The 26,838-nt window shown below is 43.9% G+C and overlaps 1 protein-coding gene across 8 annotated transcripts in view; it reads right to left on the bottom strand.

Moving 5' to 3' along the window:
- The window catches only part of PATJ (PATJ crumbs cell polarity complex component), a 307,655-nt gene that overhangs the window by 16,322 nt on the left and 264,495 nt on the right, over positions 1 to 26,838 (bottom strand). For all 8 annotated transcript variants that reach the window (XM_058538171.1, XM_058538173.1, XM_058538175.1 and 5 more), the window contains 8 exons: positions 22,647 to 22,730; positions 17,841 to 18,034; positions 14,862 to 15,009; positions 13,491 to 13,577; positions 9,993 to 10,107; positions 9,238 to 9,275; positions 5,850 to 5,972; positions 5,011 to 5,115 (listed from right to left, as the gene is read on the bottom strand). In XM_058538171.1, the coding sequence (XP_058394154.1) occupies positions 5,011 to 5,115; positions 5,850 to 5,972; positions 9,238 to 9,275; positions 9,993 to 10,107; positions 13,491 to 13,577; positions 14,862 to 15,009; positions 17,841 to 18,034; positions 22,647 to 22,730 (894 nt within the window). The remainder of the gene's footprint in view (positions 1 to 5,010; positions 5,116 to 5,849; positions 5,973 to 9,237; positions 9,276 to 9,992; positions 10,108 to 13,490; positions 13,578 to 14,861; positions 15,010 to 17,840; positions 18,035 to 22,646; positions 22,731 to 26,838) is intronic.

The raw sequence follows: 26,838 nt of genomic DNA, 5'->3' as shown, positions 1-26,838 counted from the left end.
AGAAGGGAAGCCGCCAGACTCAAACTCCCCTGTAAAATTTCTTTTCTTCTTTTTCAGAGGTAACACCATCCCTACCTTTTCTTCTGTCCCCTTTGCTCCCAACTACTCCCTTGCTCTCTACTGCCTTGCCACCAATGCTGAAAGAAAGAAATCAGTTCAAGATTGCCAGCGATTTATCTGCCAGTTTAGTGACTTGTCCACAGCTCATTGATAAATGTGCTATTCTTGAAATTCTTTTCTCCTTTAGTGTCTAGGGCCTATATTCTTGACTCCTGGTTCTTTTCTATTTTATTTTATTTTTCTAGGCTATTTCTTTTTGTGTGCACATGATAAAAAATTAAATAGTACAGTACATGATAAAAAATTCAACACTCTTACTCCCTAGAGACACACTAAACTTTTCCCTTCTCAATTCTAGAGGTATAAGCTGAGCAATATGCTTATAAGCCTATTTTTTTTTTTTGAGGAAGATTGGCCCTGTGCTAACATCTGTTGCCAATCTTCCTCTTTTTCTTTTTTCCCCCCAAGGCCCCCACCACCCAGTTGTGTATCACAGCTGTAGAGTTGTCGCTCTTCTATGTGGGACGCCGCCTCAGCGTGGCTTGAGGAGCGGTGCGTAGGTCTGCACTGGTGAACCCCGGGCCACCGCCAAAGCAGAGCGCGCGCACTCAACTGCTACACCACCGGGCCCGCCCCCTTGTAGGCCTATTTTGAAATTTACCATCTTCATGATGTCTATCGACTCGCTATTATTCCAACAGATGAAGTTGAGCTTGTCAAACTCTTCCACTTAACTGTTATATTATTGTTAAATTCTACCTGTTTGCTATGTTTCTTTACATACATTTAAACCGCTGTAGTTCTCACAATTTCCAACCACCTCTTTTCTTATTTCAACTTTAAAGATTTAATTCTCTTACATTTTCCTCTCCACTAACACACCCCAAACCCCCATGCTACTAATATTTCATGCATCCTGATGTTTGGTTGTATTGGTTTTATCATTATGACTTATACTGTTTATATAAATGTTATTCATATTGAGCCAAATACTTTACTATAATTGCATTTCCTTTTTTTTGTATAAGTTATATTCCCCAAGGTTAATAATGATCTCATTTTATTTAATTTTTATATACTTAGCACTAATTCAGCCCCAAACTTTCCAAATTGATCTCAAACTTCCAGTTCAGTTAAACATACGAGATCATCTTTCTGTTCCTCTTTTTCCTCTTGAATTCAGAAGCATCTCCCTGGAGCCCTCTTCTCCTCCTGCCCCAGTTTGGACGACAGTTCTCTGTGTCTGCTCCACAGCTGTCCTGGGCTCCCACGTTCTTCAGCATGGGATCTGCTGGCTTCCCTCTTTCTTACTTTGCTCTTTGTTGGAGTACATCCTAAAGTAATTTTCTCAGAAATACATTGCTGAAAAAAAGTCAGGTGCCATTTGAATCTCCTGTTCTTTTGTAAAGTCGTTTATACTTTTCTCTTTGAAAGTTTTAGACTGTATGTAGGTATTATTCATGTTTTATTTATCCTGATCACTGATTAATGGACCTTTAAACTAAATTTATTTCATTCCTTTGTTATTTTTCTGTTTTTGTTTTTGCAACTCCTATTTGCTGGATATTGGATCTCCTGAAGTAATCCCATGTCTTACTTCTTTTTCTCTATATTATCTTAAGAAGTATGACACGCCTCTCTCTTCTATCCAGCATCCGGGCCCTCTTCTATCAGTTTTTTGTGCCCTGGAGGATGCCCTCACAAGGCCTCCCAAACTACAGACCCTTCATTCTCTCCCTGACTGCAGACTCTCTTTTCTGCCCTACACACTTGCAGCTGACCCCAGGTCTTTGTCCCCTGTCTGTGTCTCCACTGTTTTCATCTGTTATTCAACCAATATCATGAAGCGTGACGTGCCAGCAATGGGACGTCAACACCGGAAAGCCTTCGATGGCTCTCTTTACCCCGTTTCCACACGAAGGCTCCCTGAGCACGGGCGGCACACCTCCTCTGCCTGCTGGACTTCTCCACCTGGGCGCCCCGGATGACACCGTCCTCTCCCCTCCCAACACACTCCCCGACATTCCCTAGCTGAGTTAATGTTACCTCAATCCTCTGTTCTCCTATGCTCTAGAATGTTTGGAAAATCTCTTAATGGACCCAGAACAAGACCCACAAGTTCCTGTGGTGATAAAAAATAAAAAATCCCTGATACACTCTTTTTGTCTTGATGTTCTCAAAGAAAGATGTAAAAACAACAACAAAATTTTCTAGCAGAGAGTCTGGGTTGCCTGATTTTGTCCAAAAAAGGTTTTACGATAATTCCATAGACAAAAGAGCTGAACCAGGCAAACTATTAAACTACAGAGGCATATATAATTGGGAACATTTAAATGACCCCAATAGCCAAATCAATCTCCACTGACCAATCTGTAACTGGGAATAAGAAATTTAACCTTATTACACCTAGCGATAGCAATTTAAACTGTGGAGAGAAGCTTCCAGAAGTTTTGTTTGTCTCTTCCACTCTCTTCTCCTTGTCCACCCTGCAGTCTGCTGATCCAGACCTTAATTTTCCCTGTGCAATCTGCAGTTGCTGACTGCCTCACATGATACACCGACAATAAGTCTTTTCCGCATCATCAGACACAATTATCTGACCTTCCCTACTACTCTGCCAATGGGCTGGCTCACCTGATAATAAAAATAATTACCTAATGACAAGTCGGCTGTGATCATTGGATAGCTGGTACTACCCCAGGCACATTGTTGTAATTAAAGCAAATACTCTACGCAACTGAAAGGCTTTTTTTTTTTTTTTTTTTTTTGTGAGGAGATCAGCCCTGAGCTAACATCCGCCAATCCTCCTCTTTTTTTTTGCTGAGGAAGACGGCCCTGGGCTAACATCTGTGCCCATCTTCCTCCACTTCACATGGGACGCCGCCACAGCATGGCTTACCAAGCAGTGCGTTGGTGCGCGCCCGGGATCCGAACCAGCGAACCCCGGGCCGCCGCAGCGGAGCGCGCGCACTTAACCGCTTGCGCCACCGGGCCAGCCCCAACTGAAAGGCTTTTGATGCAGGATATAAGAGTTTCCCGGGGTTTGTGTCTAAAGCCTTTGGCAGCGCACATGTTCCATACCCACAACTGTGTAGGTTACAACTGTCAAAATCCCAGAGGATTCCATTAAGCTTTTAAAAGCGTGTGTTAGAAAATAACACCACCAACTAACATGATTAATGCAAAAGAACATTTTGAAAGGAAATATCATTTTTTTCTTAAAATACAGAAATAGGAAAAACAAGAAACTCCTTCAAAAGTATGTTAATAGTGGCAATTTGGCTGAATGAAGTGTTAATTCAGCATGGGAGAGCATGAGTTCATTTTCGTCTAAGGTATTTTTTTTTTTTTTTTTTGGTGCGGAAGTTGGTCTCTGGGCTAACATCTGTGCCAATCTTCCTCTATTTGTATGTGGGATGCTGCCACAGCAGGGCTTGATGAGTGGTGTGTAGGTCTGTGCCTGGGATCCAAACCCGCAAACCCCAGGCTGCCGAAGCGGAGCACGCGCATTTCACCAGCACGCCACCGGGCGGGCCCCAAGGTACTTTTCATGTCTAGTTCATGTTACACTTTTACACCGTGTCTTCTCATTTTTTGTGAAGAAGGCGGAGCTGAACAAATTATACCCACGTATGAGAACAGCAATAATGCCAGATTTTGCTCAGGGTCACACCTTTTTTCTTGACATGGTTATCATCTGGAATAACTTCCTCTTACAACTTGGTGCAACTGACGGTCCGCGGCTCTGAGACGGAAGAGCTGCATTTGCAGGGCCTCCAGGGGTCACGCGCAGCGCGCGAGAGAAAGGGGGGGCGGGCTCCGGAGACGCTGCAGGAGGCTGGAGGAGGGATGAGGGGCACGGACGTGTCCACTCGAGAGGAGGGGCAGGCCCAGGAAGCCCACCCGCTGCCAGTCCACACGGGGTTTCGGTTTGTGTGCAACAGAAACTCGGGGACCCAAATCACTGAACAATGCGTGGCCTTTCACACAAACTGTCTTGAATCTACTTACAGAATTTTCACGACCCCTCCATTCACGCTGAAAGCCACTCACGTTTTAAATGCCTATCGGGCACTTTGTACCTATCCCTTGAGACGTCAGCCTCAGGCACCGCAAACTGCTTCTTCCAAATGTAACGGGTTTTCGATTCGAACTTAGTATTTTAAGGCTGGAACGATCTGAGGGGCTGGCTAGCCCTCTCTCTAACAAGGTACTAACTGGTGGGTTTTATTTTTTTACCTACAAGCCATTTTACTACCTCTGCAGAAGTAGGGTGGTTATAATCAGACATTTTTGGGGAAACAGGAATGAAACGCACTGCCAGCAGGCTGCCCCTCCCTCGCTGCACGGTCTCAACCTCAGGGACACCTGAAGTGCTGAGATATAAGGAGAGTAATTACGGCACACCTCGTCTTACTCCTGCTACACCTCCCCGTGCCTCTGGACAATACTCCTGGGGACCACAGCCCATAAATAAGTGTCTGCCTTAGTTGACGACCACTCTGCAGCGAGAATTTACCAGTGTTGGCAATCATTTATGCCACAGGAAAAAGAGCGTTGTATTTTTCCCTTCCTTTAAAGGGGGTGGAAGAAACAGCACTTGGGCAGTTCAGTAGCAGTTTTGGGCATAAGAAAAGAAATCATTTCCTATTCCTTGGAAATTTTGATTTACAAAAGAAGGCTGGAAGCTAAAAGCCTTGTTGATTTATCATGTGAAGCAAAGAATAATTTTTCTCCCCTTGTTATGCTTTCATATAATCATGCTCACTGCCTGTATGGGTGGCATTAAAGAATTTCTGAATAAAAATAATAATTTCTTGCTTTCAACCTTCATAATTCACATCAGCGAGCGCCCTGAAGGGCGGTGATGGCTACTGCCAGCGACGCTCAATCTGCTTTGCACAACCCTTATCTGCCTCGCGCAGCTGTGCGTCCCATTGACCACGGTACCTGCAGGATAACGCGCCCGTAGGCGTTCTTCAGCAGACCAACCACATCCGCATGCGACAGCCCATCCAAAGGCTGCCCATTAATGCTGACAATCCGATCTCCAACCTGGAAGTACAAAAGTGGTGGAAAATCGCTATCATTAAGAAAAATTAAATTTGAGAAGAATGCTTAAAATTCTTTGTAAGTCACATTTACCATTTGTGGCCATTGTGACGGTTCTGTGTCTCTACTGTGCATGCATGTTCCAGAAGCATGAGGAATTTTTATGGCTTTCCCCAAATACAGACCAATCAGAGAAACAAGAAGGGGGTCGGATTTGATTATTAAAAGGCACAGCAGGCCACTGTTGTATTTTGGTAATGGTGGTGTTTCATACCTCCAGCACCAGTCATAGTGGGGTTTACAAATTAACTGTTCAATAAAGCTCTGATGAGCAAGCCAATATTTTCTGCTTTAATTCTCTAGCTGAGTTAAGATTAAGGGGCAATGGGGAAAAAATCTTAAGATCGTTGATTCTTTTGGTTGAAGGAAGAGTCTAAGGTCAAATCTCTGAGGTGAAAATCAATTTTGGGTAGAATGAGGGGCTAAAAACGCTATGGGAGGCTTTGCAATTGAGCAGCAATTTCTGCTTCCATTGAGAAGCTCGGATACAAACAATAATATTTTTACATGCCCAGGGACGTAATGCATTTCAGGTGTAAGGTTTCTCCAGTGAAGTTTGCCCTCTGCGGGGCCTCTGATGGCCACTGGAATTCCAACCTTAAACAAGGTGCCCACGGCGGCACCTCTCTCCCACCCCGCCACGTGCTGTCAGTGCCTCGCCGTCCCCTCCTGCTCACCTTTAGCTTCTGTGTACGCGCAGCTACACCGCTGGCCTGAATCATGGCAATGAATATTGGGATGTCTCCCAAGGGACTGCCTTTTCCTCCAGCAATGCTGATTCCCAGGGCATCACTGAGCTCCTGAAGAAGCAGGGAACACAACGCTTACATATCTAACAAAGAGCCACAACCAGTTGTTCCCAGACAGCCATGGAACAGAACCCGCCCGTGACACAGGAGGCCGCGGTGACGGGGGGCCGAGTGCAGCACCTCCACAGTCCGAGATCCTTGACCAGCCGGGGGTCTCGGGGAAGTTCCATCTCTACACATAAAGCGGGAAGAACATCACGAGCTCAGTGCTGGTCTGGGGATTAAATGAGGTGATACAGGGCAGTCCCGGCCGACAGAAAAGCCCAATAAAAGGCAACAGCAGGAGTGAAGACCCCCAAACCCTACGTTCCCGCTCTGATTGGTGGCCGATTATGAGGCAGACTTGGTAGGTCTGTTCTCACATGGTGTTTATGATTAAACTGCCACCACAGCACGCTCCTGTGGGTGTGAACACACACACTCGGCTCTGAGAGAGCCGCACGCCTGCGTGAACACAGAGGATCTCGGAGGACACCCCGAGTGACAACAGAGTCTGGAGAGAGAAGGAAATGTGACCGATTATTAGGTGAGGAACGTGGTTCACTCGGCCCCTAGTGGGGGGACTCTGGCTCTAGTCCAGGTTTCCCCACATTTATGGCCCCAGGTTAATATTCTGAAAATCACTACAAGAGCAAATGACAAGTTCCACTCCAGCGTGGCAGCACACGCATGCTACAGCGCTGCCCTCCTGCTGATTCACACGGAGAACTCCCGTCAAGATGCAAAAACCACCACCCGAGGCTTCTGAAAAGTCAAGAAACTCAAGTTGTGAAGAAAAGCCAGAACTTGGAGAAACGACAGCAGGGGTGAACGTCCCAGCTTTGTCCCGAGGGCGAGACCCGGTCGAGGAGCTGTGAGGGTGGCACATGCTGCTCCAACTTGGGTAGAAACTCCCATCCTTCAGGCCAGGGACCAGGAGGAGGAGCCCCTGGTGGCGGAGGATGAAGGAAGAAAACCAGAGCAGAGAGAGCCGGAGAAGGGCTCCTCTAACTCCCGAGTGAGCCCACAGAATTCGCAGGCTCAGTTCTAAGCTGCACCCGTGCAGGACAGACCCAAACCAGAGAACCAAACTGGGATCTGAACCACTGCTCACAAAGGTGAGACGGACTGTGGGGTCTGGACCTGACTGCGTTGACAGCCTGCTAGAACACCAACATTCTCCAGGGTCTACACAGCACAACACTCACTAGGTCCAGGATAAAATCCTAAATCACTCGACATGTGAAGAACCAGGGAAATGTGACTGATTTTCTTCCTAAGTTCTTTTAAATACGTAGGATAGTCGAAAGCACACATTGTACCACTGTTTGGTGGCTTCTCAATTTATGCAGACATAAATGCCACAGCTGTGGCGGGAACGCCAGTGGCGTGGCTGTGGGGAAGGGACCTGTATGGTTGCGGGGCTTCTACAGTTGAAATCGATCATTTAAAAACACACACAGCTTAGCGTGCTTCAGTTTTACCTCAATAAAGTTGGAAAAAGGAAAAAGAGCAAAATGACAACAAAAACCCCCTGTGAAAGAACTTTAAAACCTTGTGTCACATAAGTGTGACAAATTATTCCCTATTATTAATATGATTACAGTGCTGCCATGTCATGCCTATAAGACAGAATGATGCAAGGCTGACCTCTCCAGGCTCAGGGAGCTTGCATCGTGTTCTCCCAAGTATTTGTGTCCAGCGTATATTCTCTGAATGCATCAACAGTAAAGCCCTGTGTGCAAAATGGCAAGACGTGTTTCATTACAAAGTTCCTGCTGGGACCACGTGTGGAAGAAAAGGGTGGGTAGCAGCAGGCCTTTTTACAAAAGCCTGTAAAAACAAGTGGCTGAAATGACTAAGGAAAGACAAAATGATATTATTTTATAAATCTTGGAATGAGGAGAAATTTATGGAATAATTTGGCTTTGTTAAAATCCACCATGTTGTTTCCTTCATTTATCCATAACTATGCACATGTTGGTACATTTCACTTCCCCATCACAGGGGCATCAGAGTTGCCACTCTGGTGGGGAGATACGGGGAACAGATAAGGCAGATGTAGTCAGAGCTGCAGCCAGTAATAATGATGCCACCCCCGGGCATTCATGACGCACTTGGTACACTACACGCATTACCTCATTTAATCCACAGGATTTGCCTTGTGAGGTAAACAGTGTTGTCACGCCCATTCTACAGATGAGAAAGTTGAGGTTGAGTCACTTGTCAAAGGTCATAGGGCTATAAATGGTGGAGCACCTTTAGACATGACCGACTCCAGAGCACTGAGCAATGCTGGACATCCCTCTACTGCAGTCGAACTATGAGACAACAAGCTCAGATCTTTTTTTCACTACTTCTTGAATCCCAAATATAATGGTCCAAGTGATCACAAGAGAAGTCTACTTTCCAATATTTCGGATATCAGACAGGAGTCTGAAAATCGGGTTGACAAACTTATGAACTGAACTGCATCTTACACAATCTCCTCAGGAGGGCAATTTCACAGCACGTATAAGAGGCCTTAAACAACAAGTGTGGCTTTTGATTCAACAACTTCATTTCTAGGAATTAATCCTCAGGAAATCATCCATGATGTGGGCAGAAAAGAAAATACAAAGATATTTTACTAGAAAATATAGCAGAAGTTGAGAAAGAGGCTAATTGTTTGGTAAGAGGAAGCTGGTTAACAAAGTTGCAGCACATTCACAGGAGCGAATACAATGCAACCAACCAGAATCATGCCAAATGCCGTCAAAAAAATACTCATTGACATGGCAAAAAGTTCATGCTTTTTTCTTTTTTTTAAATTTTATTTATTTTTTCCCCCAAAGCCCCAGTAGATAGTTGTATGTCATAGTTGCACATCCTTCTAGTTGCTGTATGTGGGACACGGCCTCAGCATGGCCGGAGAAGCGGTGCGTCGGTGTGCGCCCGGGATCCGAACCCGGGCCGCCAGCAGCGGAGCGCGCACACCTAACCACTAAGCCACGGGGCCGGCCCAAAAAGTTCATGCTTTAAAGTGAAAAAGATGAGGTACGAAAGCGTCTGATATGACACCAATGCACAAGATGCAGTATATGGGAGGTACCAAAAATCCACAGTGCTCATCTACGCGCTTGACTCTCTTTCTCTAAATCTATGTCCCATAGACCATATACTTACCTCAGTAACTTAAAAGAGCACACTAACAATCCAACAAATTGTATTAAGGGGAAAACATACATTTTATGCAAATCCAACACAAACCAGAAAAATAACAAAATAACTGACTTACCCTGATTATCTCAACGGTCCTGGGTCCCGTATCTGCGCCTATAAATAAAGAAGCAACACAATTAACTTTTCAAAATTAAGAGATAATATATGTAGGCTATAATATTGTCTCATGAGAATGGTATCACTTCCTGGGACTTTAAGAGAGAAAGTGAAGCCATCACCTTTCTCAACATCCAGACCTGTAGCCACTGATCAGGGCTGTGTCCCCTGTTCCAAAGAAATCCTCTCTGTCTGAGACAGACGCGGCCCCAACCACTGGGTCTGACAGAAGCTGCTGGATGGGAGCGGGAGCTGCTGGACTATGCGATCGATCGGATGGCGTGGACGGGGAGCCATTTGCGTTTCAGTGTACATCTTTCTGCCTCGATCAAAGAACCCGCTACCCAAGGAAAGACCTGAAAAGCCCCCATGCCCCCCCAGCCAGAAGTGCATATGCACTTCTGACCTTCCTCGAGTGGCCCGCAATGTTTTAATTTTCTCTTTGTAAATGGTTTTACTTTTGGAAGCACTTTAGACTTCTGCTTTTCTGTTTTTCACGTAATTTGTGTCAAGTTAAAGGCGCATTTCAAAGATGAAGCTCTGTGGCTTTCCTTCCTTCAGAACAGGGCTTTCACGAAGCTTGGGCTTATGTAGCCAAGTTCAAAGAACAAAAAATATTTTAACTGAAGGCAAAAGGATTGTTTTTTAAAAATATTAATACTAAAAAAAATTAGGTAACGGGATGGTTTTCCTGGAGGTGTGCCCAGGTCCTACCTGAGTCCTGGGGGGGAGGATCAGAGGCTCTTTTCGTGCCAACCAGGCCTTGCAGGCTGGTGAGGACAGGAGCCAGGGACGGGTGACAGCTGCTGTGCGTGCTGTGCTGAGCCCCCTGAAAGGAAACTCCTGGTCAGTGGCCGGGACACCGGCGCGTCTTAGAGGTTCAGACTGATGGTCAGTATTGCAACTACTGAAGTGACCATGACCACATAACAGAAGATTCTGAAGACTAAAACACAAGGCTCACCGTACCCACTCTCTCACCACCCTAACACTATCCCCCTTCACATTTCCTCCATTTACGTGCTTTCATACATGGTTTCAGTCGTCAAGGTGGAAAACACCCAATCACTTAAGCTTTCCTTAGTCCACGTGAACTCAAAGACATTGTCCTGGGCTGTCACCTAGTGTTTATATAGGATCTGCTAGCGGCACTACGTGTCATTTGGGGCCACAGTCAACAGTTATTCCTTTATTACCCAAACTATATGACCTATTTTGCTAAAACAAGTATAATAAAGTCTTGATTAACAGAAACTTGACCAAACGGAACCCTCAATTATAGCAGAAAACAGAAAATATCAAAAGAATATGTTGTTTTAGGAATATGTTACATTTTTTTTCTCAAAGATTTTCCTAGAGTCAGTAATAATTCAGCCCAATCTGCTATGCCTCCATTAGTGTCCTTTCATTCATTTAAATAAATATTTGAGGTCTACAATGTACAGTCACGGATGGCTAGTGGCCATTCAATGCAAATCATATACATACAGAAGGACCTTTCCAATGTAGAAAACAACGTCACCAATAATGAATAAAGATTTTTTTCCACCAAACTATCAAGGTTACGCCTCATTGCCTCAAAATTTTAAGCTAAACCTAAGATCACATTATCACCTGATAAATTATCATTTGATCCATTTCCTTAATTCTACGATGTAAGTTGTTCGATATTTTAACATTCCTTAAATATGAAAATTTTCAAATATACAGAAAAGTTAAATTATACAGAAAATATCCATATGTACACCACCTATACTCCACAATTGATATTTTGCTATATTTTCTTTATTACATATCTACTTCTCTATTCCTCAATTTGTCTTTTTAAAAAAATTGATTTCAAAGTAAGTTACAGACATCAATACCCTTTACAATGGATACATACATTTAAAGGAGTGTTTTTATATTTTCCCTGAAAGGACATGATTTAAGTCATTGAGAAGTACAGCATATTATAAATTTTGCCTAAAAAAAAATCTCAGATTGGTATGTTTGCCAGGGCCTTTATAAATATGGACTTTGCCTGGCAGCATTCCCTCAGTTGTCTGAGGAAAAGAATTCTTAGGAGTTATTTCCATTAAACACTTTCCTCTGCAGAGTAGAGAGCTCTTTCCTGGTTGGTAGGAAAAGACATTTTACAAGAAGAGGCTTGGTGGCCCCAAGGCTAGAAGATCTCTCTTAATGAACCCACTTGCTCTAGGCCAAGTCAACAAGTTACAGTTCTCGTTGGCCCTCAAAAGCAGGCATCCATCTCCCTACCTTATAACTGCTCAGAAAGAAATCTGTGCTCCTACAGGCTCCTGACTCTGCTTTAAACAGGTCTGGAGCGGACAAGCTGGGAGACGGAAGCCCTCTTCTCTCCATCTGGGTCATGGGCTGGTCTCAACTCACGATGACGGAGGACATATCTTTTTCAGAGCCAACTAGAAGCTTGCTTCCAATCAGCCAATATCAGTGCAGACTCTCACATCATCTCAGCCATAATTTTAGGGACAAAGTAAGGATAAAATATATTTATCGCTTTTCTTAAAATTGAATTAAACTTCTACCCTCTGAAATAAAAATTCTGTGCAAGAAGGTTAGATAAAAGTATTTGATACTTTGTCCCAGGTTTCCAAAATATGACAACTCACATTTACATACAAGATAAATGGTAATGGTGGGTTTTTTTGACATTTAATGATAGGGCTTGTAAGTTTGTTAGCTCTGTATTTAAGCTGAGTGTGAACTCTATTAATCACTGAGACGCTCAGGTACATTCCTCAAGGATGGACATCCAGTTTCGCCCACCACTCACCTGTCAGTCCACACTCTTCCGAAAACACTGGAGCTCCCAGTACCTCTTTGTGCCTTTGCATACGCCACTCCCTCTGTCTGGGAGGCTTTCTCCCTCTTCCCAACCCATCAAACTCCTTTTGGAGTGAGATCCAGTGGAACCTCCTCTGTGTAGCCTTCCCGTACTCTCCAGGAAGAAAAATTTCATCTCCAGGATTGTTCATTCTGCATTCTACCCTCCTGTGTACAATGAGGCTTTAATGAAATCATTCAACAAGTGAATCTTCCATTAAGGAAGAAGCTGAGACAACTATTTTACATCTCAAGTTCCCACTGTTGATACAAGTCTGGTCAGAACCGTCATCATTTACTCCTGAATCTCACTGAGCACTGCATCTTAGTACACGCGACACTTGCTGCCCATTACAGACACCAGAAATGAAAAAAAAAAAAAAAAAAAAGTGCAAACGTGACATGATGTTTACTGGGTTTGACTGCTTTGAAGATTCGCTAAGACAGGCCAGCTGCGATCCTATCTGAACAATTGCATTTTTCTTCACCCATTTTCTAACACCCATGAGGCAAAGGAGCAGCTAACAGCATTCCAGAAGCACCCATGTGCTAATCACAACACCAGAACATCTTCTGAACAAAGGCCTTGGAGAGGCTTTAAGCCTAAGGCAACCAGAGACAGGACCAAAAGTCATGCTTTTAACCTCAAAACAAAGGCCCATCTATAACCCACAAAGGGGATTATGGGGTCACATGTAAGTTTCCATAGTTTCAATATGTACCACATGGGACTAAACATATAGTCCACCATCTTGATTTTGTCAGCCACTCCAATGAAAAAAAAAATACAGTGAAATATACTTTGTTAAAAAAAGGAAGTAGCACTTACATCAGCCTTGCAAATAAACATAAGATGTTTGCTAACCCACAAAATATCACCCATTAAGGCCTCCCTCCCACAGGAGAAACTCCCACACTTCGCTCTCCTAGGAATATACCATTAATTGCCCTCAGCATGTGTGAGCGGCTATTCACAAGTTAACTTTATAGTAATATTTAATTAAATGAATAGAACAATGTTGTGCTAATGAGGGTCAAATTGCCACCAGATGTTGCTTCTTTCTATTTTTTTTTAAATAAACACAGCTGTGCACATGTATGCACAGGCAATACAGAACTAATAGTGGGAGAGAAAAGTCGTTCTAAGAAAACATTTGCAGGCAATAAAGGAAAGAAAAATCTAGGGATTAATGAATTTCCATCCCACCTTTCATTTTTATTTCAAGCACATTAAAATACACTGAAATTGGTGTTGTGAATATGCTGTATATTACACATTATTTCCAAGCAATCATTTACGAAAGGGGGAGCTTTCTCCCAGTGAGGACAGTGAGTGAGTCAGCCTGATGGGAAGCCAACAACAACCTGACTGATCTGTGATGTCTTCCTCGAGGAGGTCCAGGAGCCAGCTCGGAGTCTTCCAATCTCTAGCTGCACAAGCCCCTGTGCACACTTGGGAAGACAAGAAAAGAAGAGAGGTGAAAAACAGTAGTACTTATGTTCTAAATTGTCATGGCAGGGCCTCCACTCATCTGGGCAGCCAAGAGTTGTAAATGGGTGATGAAGGCACCAGGCAAAAAGGAGATTCAGTAATCAAAACACCACACAAAATAACAAAAACTTATCAATTCAACAGTATTCATCTCACACTTCATGACCTCTTTAAACAAGTAAAAAGGATGACATTTCAATTCACCTCTTTTCTCTTCCTCTTCTCTTCTGATGAAAGTATTAACGAGCAGTGAAATAATTAAGAAGTGGCGAAAAGGAAGACAGAAAAATCAAACATAGACGTAATCCACAAATACAAACCCTCTCCAGTAGTAACCGATGGTATAAGGATTCTAAAATGAACAAAATTCATCTGTCTTTGCAAAAGCTTCCACAGGTATTTGTGAAAAGAATAAGATGCACCTGGTTATAGTTGAATGGAAATTTACAAGAACTTTTATTAACCACTTTCTCCCAAGGGAGGTAGGGTCCATGTGGCAGAGATACTCGGAAGGGAATTCTGAACCTCAGCATCTCTACAGCGTCAGTGAGAGGCAGCGTGGGTGACAGGAAAGCCACTCCAGCAGAGCTCTGTGATCTTGGGCACGCCATGCGACTCTTTCAAGCTTCATCTGTGAAATGGAGGAACTGGTCTAGATAATCTTTAATGTTCCTTCAAGCAATAAAACTTGGATTTGATGAATTCACAATAACACAGCCCTGGAGGGAGGAGGATGCATGTTGCGACTCCAGGAGAACCTAGCCCATCAAATGCCTTTAGAGGACAACTGTGGATTCTCACAAGTATGAAAAACAAGCTTAGAAATCCCCAAACAGGGTTCCTTTCAATGCTGTTAGTGAAATAACAGCTTTCTTTTATTATTATTATTATTATAATTTTGGTGAGAAAGATTCACCCTGAGCTAACATCTGTGGCCAGTCTTCCTCTATTTTGCATGTGGGTTGCCGCCTCAGCATGGCTGACAAGAGGTTTTGGTCCTCGCCTGGGATCCAAACCTGGGAAGCTGAAGTGGAGCGTGTGAACCTAACCACTACGCCATGGGGCCGGGCCCAGCAGCTTTCTTTTAAAGCTATTCCCGATTGGTTAAAACAAGCAGAGATTAGATCTTTAGTAAAAACCACAGTCAACATAAAATCCAACCCATTTTATCATCGAGCTAGATTAGAACCGTTCCCACTGGCCTTCAGTTATCCCAGCCGGGCAGACGCAGCCTGGGGACTCACCTTGAGGACAGTGGCCACTGTCTCCTGTGAGGCACTTCTCATGTCCTCCCCATTCACAGATAGGATCTGGTCTCCCTGAATCAACCTCCCGTCCAGGGCTGCAGCTCCACCTTTCACGATGTCAGAAATAAACACTCCGTTTCCACTTCTGTGAATACCATAAAGCAGTGGGTAATGGCACAACCTAACAATTCTTTATTAAATCTGAGATTACTCACATTCTATATAGATTCACTAAATTCTAAAACTTGGAAGAAGGGTCCTATAGCCCCATCTAATCCAATAATAATCCACTAACTTCCCACATGATAAACCTCAGAGTGCGTGCCTTTTAAATAATTTATGCCTATTTATGCTGCCTATTGTGATATTCATTTTCATTGGCCCAAGGGCATAATTTCTGCAAGAGGATAATTTTAGTGAAATGAAATGGAAATTCACTTTAAAAAGTAGAGAGAAGTACACTTTAAAAAAAATTATTTTATTTTTATTTATTTATTTTTTTGTGAGGAAGATCAGCTCTGAGCTAACATCCATTGCCAATCCTCCTCCTTTTTTTCCCCCAAAGCCCCCCAGTAGATAGTTGTACGTCATAGTTGCACATCCTTCTAGTTGCTGTATGTGGGACGCGGCATCAGCATGGCCGGAGAAACGGTGCGGCAGTGCACGCCCGGGATCCGAACCCAGGCTGCTAGCAGCGGAGCACGCGCACTCAACCGCTAAGCCACAGGGCCGGCCCATAGAGTTAAGTACTCTTAAAATGTACAGGTTATTTCCTTAGAAGTCTGTTTAATTATTACATCTGATCTATTTCTAGTCTCCTTCTTTCACTCTTTTTCCTGACTTTATTACTTTAAGGTTTCAATTATATTTATTCATTTGATGAATAAATAAATGTATGTCTCAAAGTTCAGGAGGTTAAAAAGAGGGGACCTTGAAAAGTCTCCCTCTCACCTCTCTTCCCCATGCCCAAGTCCCTCTCAGAGGCAGCCAAGGTTACCCGTTTCTCGGGTGTCTCAGTGTCTCCAGGAGATATTCTGTGTGGACATAAGCAAATGCCTGTGTGTGTATGCACACACACTCCTTTTCTTTTTCTCTAGTTTTGTTTTAACTTTGCTTTTTTCCACTTAATACTCCTTGAGAACTGGTCTTTATTAGCCCCTAGAGCTTCCTTATTGTTCCTTATGGCTGCATACTATTCTATGGATGTTCCTTACTTTCACTTATCAATAAACTATTGATGGCCATATAGGTTATTTCCATTCTTTAGCTACTGCAGACAATGTGCAATGAATAACATATCTACGAGCACATCATTAGGATAAATTCCTAGTCATGGAATTGCTAGCCAAAGAGTTGTGAATTTTGAGAGCTGACATCTCTGATCCTTTACAATGGAACTTTTTGTGCTAAGCAATATAAATGTTCCTTACAAACTCAATCTGAAATACTGGTGTCATGTGAGGATTATTTCATCAATCCACGATGAGACAATAAAGTAACACTCACTACCCTGAGTGGAATCTCTCCAGGCACATGTACGTGTCTCAGCAAGCAGGCAAGCTTCAACATGGTTTCTGCCAGTGGCTCTGCACCCAGATGTGTGTTAGGTTTGTTTAGAAATTCGAGTCCAGCTTTTCTGTTTCGTAATGCATTTTCAGATTGATGGTTTTATGGTGCTGAAGTAAAAAATGAGATCATGACAGCACAGTACTTGGCACAAAATCAGTCTCAAAAATGGTAGCTAATATTTTTATTTTAATAACAGCTTGGACTGCTGGAAAGAAGCACTATGCTAGTCATCAGAGGGCTGTGAGGGTGCATGACATAATATATATAAAACCAACTTCGATTCTTCCTAAGACACCATTTAAGGCCACATTGGGGCATCACCTGAAAATCCTGCGGTGTTGTTAGAAGCAATACACACTAGACATCTAAAGCCAATGAACCACGGAAGCTAGAATTGCAGTTTCAAGATATTACTTCCTTCTCTAATGTATAACATTGTTTTGGAACACTTGCTGTAATTCCCATCACATGGGTAAGCAGCACGGACTTCAAAAGAGCAGCCTAGGGCCGGCCACTTGGCTTAGCGGTTAAGTGTGCGGAGCTCCGCTACTGGCGGCCCGGGGTCGGATCCCAGGCGTGCACCGATGCACCCCTTCTCCGGCCATGCTGAGGCTGCGTCCCACATACAGCAACTAGAAGGATGTGCAACTATGACATACAACTATCTACTGGGGCTTTGGAGAAAAGAAAAAAAAAAAGAAGGAGGATTGGCAACAGATGTTAGCTCAGAGCCAGTCTTCCTCAGCAAAAAGAGGAGGATTAGCAAGGATGTTAGCTCAGGGCTGATCTTCCTCACAAAAAAAAAAAAAAATAAAGAAAACTGTTTAAAAAAGAGAAAAACTTAAAAAAAAAAAGAGCAGCCTAGCCTCCAGGATCTACCTACGTTTTTGGCGCAGGCTATTATTTTGGGGACAACTTTCTCAAGAGAAAACTACTGTCATGAAGAATTTATGTCTGTCTCTCAACTGTGTCTCCTCAGCTAGTTTTAGTTAACACAGTAGGACATTAACAAGGCACTCCATGGCGGAGTGATTTTCTTAACCCAGCACCATCGTATAGTCCCTCTTGATGTTAGCCGTTTCTCGATGGTAGCCGTTCTTCTACAAGCCTCAGATCTGAGGACTCCAAGTTGAAAGACTCTTGTTGACTGTTCTTACTCTATGTGAGAAGAAGTCCGAAGAGTCTGGGTTGATTTGGCTTAGAGGTCTATCTTCATATGACACGTTTTTGGCTAAGATCTTGCTCAGAAATATGATCTATGTCGTTCAGATATTCAAAAATATGTTAATTTCAGAAATCATATCATCAGTTTACACTAGGTTTTATCTTTTAGTGTTGAGAGGCCTTAGTCCCTAGGACTCTGAAGGAAAAGGCCGATCAGCCCTGACTTGCACAGCATTTCTTTACCGTTTCCCGACGATGCTCAGGCCCAGTCCTCGGCCAGCCTTCTTCTGCAGATCCACAGGGAAAATCTCCAAGTTCTCCTCATCCCTGTAGTGTGCCTCGTCTCTGTACACCACCAGCCGTACCTGCTGGGGGGTCTGCCTCAGGGCTGTGATGGCTTCCTCGTGGCTGGCACTCCTCAGGTCCACCCCGTTAACCTGGAACAAGGGGCATCTGAGATGGGCTGCAACAGCAGAGGCCTCTCTGCCTGCTCTGTCTGCTGAGCTCCTTGATCCAACCAGGGAAAAACCTCTAGAAACTTCCAGCCATTCCCAAAGCTCACAGGTAGTGACCACTAGCAGTGGTAGCTGCTTCAAACATAAAGGAGGGAACCCTTACATTCCCCGTGAGCAGAGCAGGTGGGTTAGTACACGTGACAATGCAATTTCACGTAGCTGTGAACTTCACGATGGAATCAACATGAGAGAGTGTGCAGGGACTAACTGGCTCATTTAATTGAGGTCAAAAGGGAAACAAGAGGTAGCGTTTGGTCAGGATTTTTAGACTCAGTTTGCTTCCTGAATTTGACATCCTCACTCCTAAACGGTGACATGACAACTACTTCAGAACAAGCCAGAAGGAAATGAGGGACTAGTATTTCCAACAGTGTCAAAGGCTGCTGAAGCCCACTCATTTGATTCTGGATCTGAGTGAGCACAGATAGGACCACGCATCAGATGGCAAACTGTCCTGGAAACAGCACTGAGTAAGCCACGGCTCTGCTTCTGCCAAGTCAGGGGAATCTGGGCAAGTTGTGTAACTTCTGTGAGCCTGCTTCCTTGTCTGTTCAAGGGACAGCACAGTCAACTTAGTTCTTTTTACTTAACAAATGCTTGTGTACTAGCCCTTTGTGAATAGTTACTCACTTGACCCTCATACTAACTCTCTGAAATAGACACTATTACCATTTTACAAATGAGGAAACTGAGGCATAGGGAGGTTAAGTGACCAAGGTTACACATCTAGCAGGTGGAGGCCATGACTTGAACCCAGACTATCTTTCCAGCCTGAGTCTTTATACCATGCTGCCTTAACTTACTCTCAGAATGGGTCACTGCAGCCCCTGCCACAGAGAAAGTCAAGTACTGATGCTGGCTGGTGAATCTGAAACAGGGAGAAATTGAGGGGCAGAGCATCCTGGGACTCAAAGGAAGGGAGTCATGGGTCACTCCTTCAAGGTCACAGCCAGGGAAGAGCCATACGAAGGGAAGGAAGGGCCCTGGCCATGGCCTGTGGATGGCAGAATGGAAGAGTTCCCTCAGACGTTGGTTCCACTCTGCATTCTCGTCCATTCCTGGTGTCCTGGGCAGGTCAAGCCGGGCACGTCCAGACCTCTATTCCTTCATCTGTATGGGGAGGGGCTGATATGAGGCTTTCCCAGTTCTAACATTCCAAAGACTAAGGACTCGTGGCATAAAGAACGGTCACAGAGAAGGGAGAGAAGAGGAATGAGCCCTTCTTGGAGAAGGCGACTTTTGAGCTATTATTTAAAGCTCATTCTATGGGCCAAGAAAACGTTTAAAAGCCTAATTGTCAAGCTGCTTTTCTTTTCTGGTGTATCTTGGTGAGTTTGTGGACTCACTTAGGTAACAGGGTGGGGGATGGGTTTTAGATACAGACAGACTTCACCGTGAGTGCTGATTCCAACTTACTGAATGTGAAAACTTACATAAGTTACTCAAGCTTAACTGTGTCATCTACAGATTGGAGAGAATAATAATAACAACAATAGCTACTTGGTGTTGTGAGGATTAAACGACATAAACCCTGACGTGCGTTTGGCACAGGGGTCGGCTCAAGTTAAGCTCGAGGTAAGTTAGGAGTCGGCGTTTTACAGGGAACTGAACCAGCCGCAGTCAGAGCTGTTTTCTCTCAGCGCCAGATCCACTGTTAGTTTGGGCCCAGGAACACATTCTCATTGTTGGTGCGGTAAATCCACAGAACAAAGGGGAAAACTGTCTCTAGAAAATGTGTTCTGAGCTGAGTATCTGCTTGTATTCCAACAGATGGCACACAAGACCACTTCTGTCACTCAGTTGAAAAAAAAGTTACCTCCATGGGTGGAAGGTGAATTCTCTAAGTCTCTAAAATACCTTTTGAAAGGCCCTAACAATTATACTTTTAACTAAGAGCGTTGTCATTAAACTCTAATATTACAAAAGCAACATATAGTAAATTCCAGCATCAAGATGTCTGCTCGAATAAAAATGATCTGCTCTCAGTTCACAGTTTCGTTTCCTCCTCTGCTTATCAAGAGACACCACTAAATGCACCAACAATCATAAGAGAAGCATCGCCATGTGGCTAGAATATTGTGGAGTGATTTATTACCTTAAGAGCCTTACAGAGGCACCTAATGCATTATTTAGAACCTGAGTGCAGAGGAGTGGTAACACAGGGCTCCCTGTTTGGGAAGAAGGGCCCAAAAAGGCCTGTTGTCAGTGGGGGTGTATCACGCCCTGGGGTAGGACGGGCAGGTGAGAAAGCAGGTGACTATCCCTTTGGAAGGAAAGAGGAGCCTGCCTGGGGCAGCAGCTCCTCACTGTTTTATCCCACGGGGAAAACCAGGCAGTAGCCCTCTGCTCGTCTGCTCCTACTTGCACACAAATTGAAGGGGAGAATGGGAGTAGGGATAGGGTAAGAGGAGGGTCTAATCCTCAAAGGAGAACCAGAAAGAGGGCAGTCCATGTTAATCATAGAATCATAAATCTTGCCATGCTAAAACATTATTTGATTCTATCTTTGAAAGCAAAATCTAGCTTGTCCCAATTTTAACATGAGGAGCATTAAGACCACAGAAGGCCAGCTTGCACAATGCAGAGACTCGCGTGAGCAGGAAGGCCGCTGTTTGGAAAGCACTAATGCACAGCTGCCTTGTTCCCTGGTCCCAGAATGTACCACCAAAGCCGGCCCGTGCTCTTCTCCAGGCAACCTGCAGGCATGGGCTGATCACGCAACAGCACGCATCTGCACGCAGCGACCACAACAAGAACAAGTCCAAATGTGGGGTCTCATGCCACTCAGAAAGGAAACGTTACCTGACCCAACTGAGAGCTCTGTTTCTTAACTAAACACACCATCTGCCCTTGTGGACTAGATCCTGTCTGGGGCAAAAGAAGAGCCTGTCCTGACATCTCAAACGAGAAGTGTAGACCATCCATCCACATTGGGTAAGAGAACTCGGCTAGATGCCAGAAAATGGTTCACTTGACCTTTCAAATTCTCCTTCCACTTAAAACAAACCTGCTCTCTTCATGCTAACCTGTCCTGAGTGTTCACTTGTACATGAATATGCTTATGGAAGAGAGCAGCTACAGCTCAGGATCTATCCAATACAAATGAATACAGTTTAAAAAATTTTTATTGAGGTATAACTGCTATGAAATAAACCACACATATTTAAAGAGTACATTTTATACTGTGAATTTATATGAACTTAAACCTATGTGAACATCGCCACAAACAAGATAACGCACATACCTAAATCTGGTATCATTATGGGATAATTTGTGGTCTTACAAATCATGTCAATATCAAGGCATGTGTGCATCTGTACTCTTCTGAATACTCAATCTACTCATCTTAAAGTCAATTATGGTAACACCAGTTAATTAGAAAATCCAGGGAGAAAACCTCCAAACTCCTGACCATAAAAAATGGCGCTGTTGCCACGGCAGGCAGGCCAGTTCCCAGAGGGGCCTCGCTTGCTTTTCTAACCTCACACACTTGTACCCTAATGAACGTACTGGGAATATGTCCTAATCCAATGATGCAGCACAGTCAAGGCCAGCAGAAAACCCCATAACTTGCCCCGAATTTAATTTGCAGTCAGCCTGGCCTCTCCTTTAACTCCTTCTTGCCTATACTTTCTGCACTTAATTATATCTCTGATTTCATCTTGGGATGCAGACTTGAATGACCAAAGGGAAAAATAAAATGCTATGATGTCATTCATAATGTGCTATATTAAAGCTGCAAAGGAAAAATGCACATGCCCACCATAAAATGTTAACTATTCAATTAAATTCATCCAATGAAAGAAATAAATGTTGCCTAAAGGCTTCACACCATCGAAAAAGCTCTTTAGTTCCACCTACCAGATCGCCTGGCACTGCCTTTCCCTCCATTGTTCCCCAGTTCAGACACCACTTGCCTCGGCACTTTTTAAAAGGCTTCAATGCCTTTGCTAAATGAGAGCCCATTTGAAAGAGGCAAGTTAAGCATTTCCATTTTTAACAAGTACTATATACCACCTAAAGGGAGAAGATTCTACATTTTCATCAACTAGAAAACAAAGGGGCCGAGGCACGAACTTCCATCTGACATAACGATTCATCAGGAATAAGAAGATAATACGAGAGCTGCGAAGAAGTCTTTAAACTACCAGGTGTGCATATTTCTGTGTCCATATGCCTGTGTTTTAGGAGGGAACTGAGTAAGATACGATGGAGAGGCAAAACACTCAAACTGCAAAACCATACAGTCTCATTTGATGTTGCGATTATAGAACCATAAGTTGTACTTTTCCTTTTAATTAAAAAAAGTTTTCACAGACAGATTTAGATTGATAATCTGTCATGATTCTAATGACAGGGATTCAACGTACATTAAAAAAGAAAAAAGAACAAGGTGCGTGTTTCGTTAAGGGGGCGAGAAATAAGTGAGGCTGTGGCTGAGGAGAAGATGGTGGAGAGAGAAATGGATCTAGTGGACAGGGGTCAGTGAAGGAACCGTATTCACTGGCACGAAACTGAATCCTCATGCGTGTACCTCCAGTATCTGGTCGCCCGCCCACAGTCGTCCGTCTCTGGCCGCTGCTCCTTCCTCGTAGACTTCGTGTATCACGATAGCATCCTATAAAAACAAACACTCATTGATTTTCAACAACCACCAGTACTTCCTTAAGCAAACAACCAAACCATAGGCAGCAACTCATAATTTGCTATTTGCTAATAACGTCATATTTCATTTGACCTAAAGATAAACAAAAAAGATAGTTATGATATATTCAGAGGTACAATTAATTTTTCCTAGGCTTATTATTTCATTCCTTTAGGACTAGCTTTGCCTAATATTTCAAGTCAAAGTTCCCCCACGTGTTCTCCTGTTAACCCCGTACATCACTGCTGTGTATGAACTTGAGGGGAACCATGTGTCATTCTTATTTACATTATATGGTGTATATAGTTTGAAACATGGTTTTAGGTATTTATTGGTATTTAAGGAATAGATGTGTGGCCCGAAGAAGGGGATGTGTTAGGCCTTGGTACTTGGGCAACGAAAGAATAGAACTTGGTGGAATGAACGGGCCCTGGGGACAAAGCACGGAGCAGGGGAAGAGCATTCGTGGGCCTCAGTGTAAGGCAGCTGTGGGTTCGAATCCCGACTCTGCCGTTGTGTCCTCCTAGGCACATTCACTCCTGAACTCAGCATTCTGAGCCATAAAATCAGGACAATATCTAAGGTAGGCAAACTTTGGTTGAGGAAAGTGTTTCTGGTTAATGAATTTAAAAAATAATTTATATCTCTTCAAATGAATACCCTTAAATTTTTTATCATAAAAATAACATGTACCAACGTAAAGGACTTGAGCAAGACCACAGGGCATGGCAGACACGGATGGAAACCGCCTCCCGCACGGGCCCTCAGTGACTCCCCCACAGACACCACCATCGTCAGTTTCCTAAGGTCCTTCCAGACAATTTCCATAAACTCAAATTTCATACCTTTTGGTGAGACCATTTTAAAAATATTCAATTGAGTTTGTTTACACAATTTTCCCCCTTTCCCCTCACGTTGGGCAAGTAGTCAAGCTTTGCAGTTCCTTGCCTCAGGGGTTTTGTGGAGCTGAAAACTGAAGCAACCAGAAGCCCCTGGTTGTTCCTGTTGTTTATAAAACGGAAGGGCATGTTGCGTGGACTATCCCAGGTGTCCTGGAGGCTGCTGGAGAGGAAAAGAGCTTCTGAGTGGAGACTGGACACGGAGATCTGCGGGTCCCATGAGAAGTGAGGACTTGAGGCCCACACTGCCCCGTGCCCTTCCATTCCTATCCCTCCAGCACACACAGGTGGCAAGACTCTGCAGGCAACGGTCCGGGGGCGGACTCTAGGCATGATGACTCCCCTTGAAGGAAGCCCTGGGTCCCAAGCACTGGGGCCTGGAGGCAGCAGGACTTATGGACTTGAGGAGATCGTGTAAGTAGGGGCTTGATGACGACCAGGGTGCACTGGTGACAATGACTGGGGCCTGCCAGTGTCTGGGAGCTTTCTGCAGAAACTGGAACCCTGAGCGTTCATGAGCCACCAAGACGACCAAGGTTGAATGCTGATGGTCCAGAAGCATGGGGCCTCAGGCCTTAATTGACATTAAGTAAAGAAAGAAAATATTTTTTGCAAAAATATAACAAATAAGATAGAAAAAAAATCCAAACCAAACATAATTCCTTAAAAGAAAAGGTGCCTACACAATTTCTGGAGTAGAGAAGCAACAAAAGAAAATCAGAGGTCTACACCAGACAACCCACCTGGATTCCGATGTCTTTACAGTATTAAACATTCTCATTTTAGCACCACACAGTTCTGAAAACATTCTTTACTATAGCACTTAGAGGGGCAGCCCCCAAGAGCCAGGAAAGGTTCCTCGATCCAGACAATTTATACTTCGGATTCTGTACCAGCAATAGCTTTAGACCTTTCTTCGTTTTAACTCTGACCTATGAAAGTTCCAGACCCAAGGAGCATTTACACTGCCAAGAGATTGTTACTCTGAACTGTTTCAGGGGAATGATTTTGAGGAAACTTGCTGGGTCAGTGGCTGGAGGCGATCCCAGCCACACGGCAGAGATGACCCCCAGGGCCACTTTCCCGCAGGACGTGCAGGGAGAAACTCACACAAGCTCGCAGAACTCCCTGTATAACGATGCTGGTGTGCAGAGTCCGGCGGCCAAACACCCCACTTCACTGGATTGGGAGAATCAGACTGGACTCCGACCACACCTGGTTTTTACAGAGCTTAATTTTCAGCATAAACTCTGTTGATCTTGGAACAATACAAAAGTCAAATGGGAAATTTCTCCTTTCATGCTCCAAAGGAAGAAAAAGCCTCATGGAGTTTTTATTCCATAAAAGTCGCCTCAACCCAAAACTCTTAGCTACTTTCTGGGTGCCAGTGAACTATCATACATAAAAGAAATATATTGTTAATAGTCTCAAATAAATGTCGAACTTACGGCAAAAGATCTGTTTTTGGTCCAGGAGTCTCTGTGTATGAAAAACTCTCCATTTATTTTTTTCCTTTTGCTTCACTACTGCTATAATTTCTCTTAAAGTTATCAGCGAAAATACGAGAAAACATGAGACACTCTGACCTGACATAGAAGAGGCCACATTTCCTACCACGTGCCCTTGTGTGCTGGAAGTGTCCTATGAGGCTGCAGTTCTGCACAGTGGTGTTAACCGGGGTGACAGAGGTGAGAGGTGGGGACCGACAGTTAAATTAGAAATGTGCACTAGTGAATGAAAAGAAAAATGGATTTGATTTGTTTTTCAAAACTAATGTAGTTCATAGGGTAGGAAAGAATAGTAAAAAAGGTACTGGATTGGGATATACTAAGCACCTATTTGATACGGCTCCATTAAAAATTGACTTCTTTCTTGCTTTGAAAAAATTGTGATTAGAGGAAACAATGGGTCATTAATGAAAGACTTATTAAATAAAAAATTTGGAGTTGATGATACGCATGATTCTTATCTCCTCATTGTGTGTTCTCCTAAGTTTTCATGCTCAGGAGCTGTTCAAGCTGAACTGCTTGTTGGCACAACTGAGTGCCTTCTCCCCACGAGCCCACCTGCCCATCTCTGTGTATTAAATAACACTCCTTCACCCCAGAAGACCTCCGTGACTCTGTCTATCAACACCAACGACTTCTAAAGCTCGTTGATTCCAGAAGCAGACTATTCATCATTTCCCTGTGGGTGGGTTGCTGGCTTACGCAGAGCAGAGGCTGTGAGACAAATGATCACGAACGAGGTGGTGGAGGCAGACTTCTTGGTCCAAATCCCTGTTCTGCTACTTCTGGCCAGGGGCCTTGGGAACCTCACTGTTAACCTCTCCAGGCCTTAGTGTCCCCATTTTTATATGGTTTTAACAATATTATCTACACACGAGGCTTTATGCCCAGTGCCAACACACAGGAAGGAAGCAATAACCTCTCATTTATTCAACATCTAGGTGCCAAAGATGCCACACTTCCCCCTTGTGCCATTTAGTTCACATACCAACTAAGCAAGTTCAGCATTATTAGTCTCGTTTACAGCTGGGGAAACAGAGGCTCAGAAGGGTTCACACTTGACCAGGTCTTTGTGGCTTCTAAGTAGGAGAGAAGAAATTCCAGCTCGGGACTGTTTTAACACCAGAGCCTGTGTTCCCATCGCTACAGCAAGCTTCTCATCGGTTTTGAATATTTTATTTTGCACTTGTACAAAAGCCAACTTGTGGGCCGGCCCCGTGGCTTAGCGGTTAAGTGTGCATGTCAGCTAATGGCGGCCCGGGTTCGGATCCCGGACGCGCACTGACATACCGCTTCTCCAGCCATGCTGAGGCCGCGTCCCCCATACAGCAACTAGAAGGATGTAAAACTATGTCCTATGTCATACAACTATCTACCGGGGCTTTGGGGGAAAAAAAGGAGGAAGATTGGCAATAGATGTTAGCTCAGAGCCGGTCTTCCTCAGCAAAAAGAGGAGGATTAGCACGGATGTTAGCTCAGGGCTGATTTTCCTCACACACACACACACACAAAAGCCAACTTGGGATTTTCCATACGGCATCAATTCTCTTGAAATATTGTCTCCTCAACTCCACAGCAAAATCCTTGAAGATATGAGCTGATCTTTTTTTTTTTTAATTTTTGTGAGGAAGATCAGCCCTGAGCTAATATCCACGCCAACCCTCCCCTTTTTGC

This window comes from Diceros bicornis, chromosome 4 (genome assembly GCF_020826845.1).
Source record: "Diceros bicornis minor isolate mBicDic1 chromosome 4, mDicBic1.mat.cur, whole genome shotgun sequence".
NCBI lineage: Eukaryota > Metazoa > Chordata > Mammalia > Perissodactyla > Rhinocerotidae > Diceros > Diceros bicornis.
Note: the sequence above shows the minus strand (reverse complement) of the source record. Positions and strands in the feature narration are given on the sequence as shown.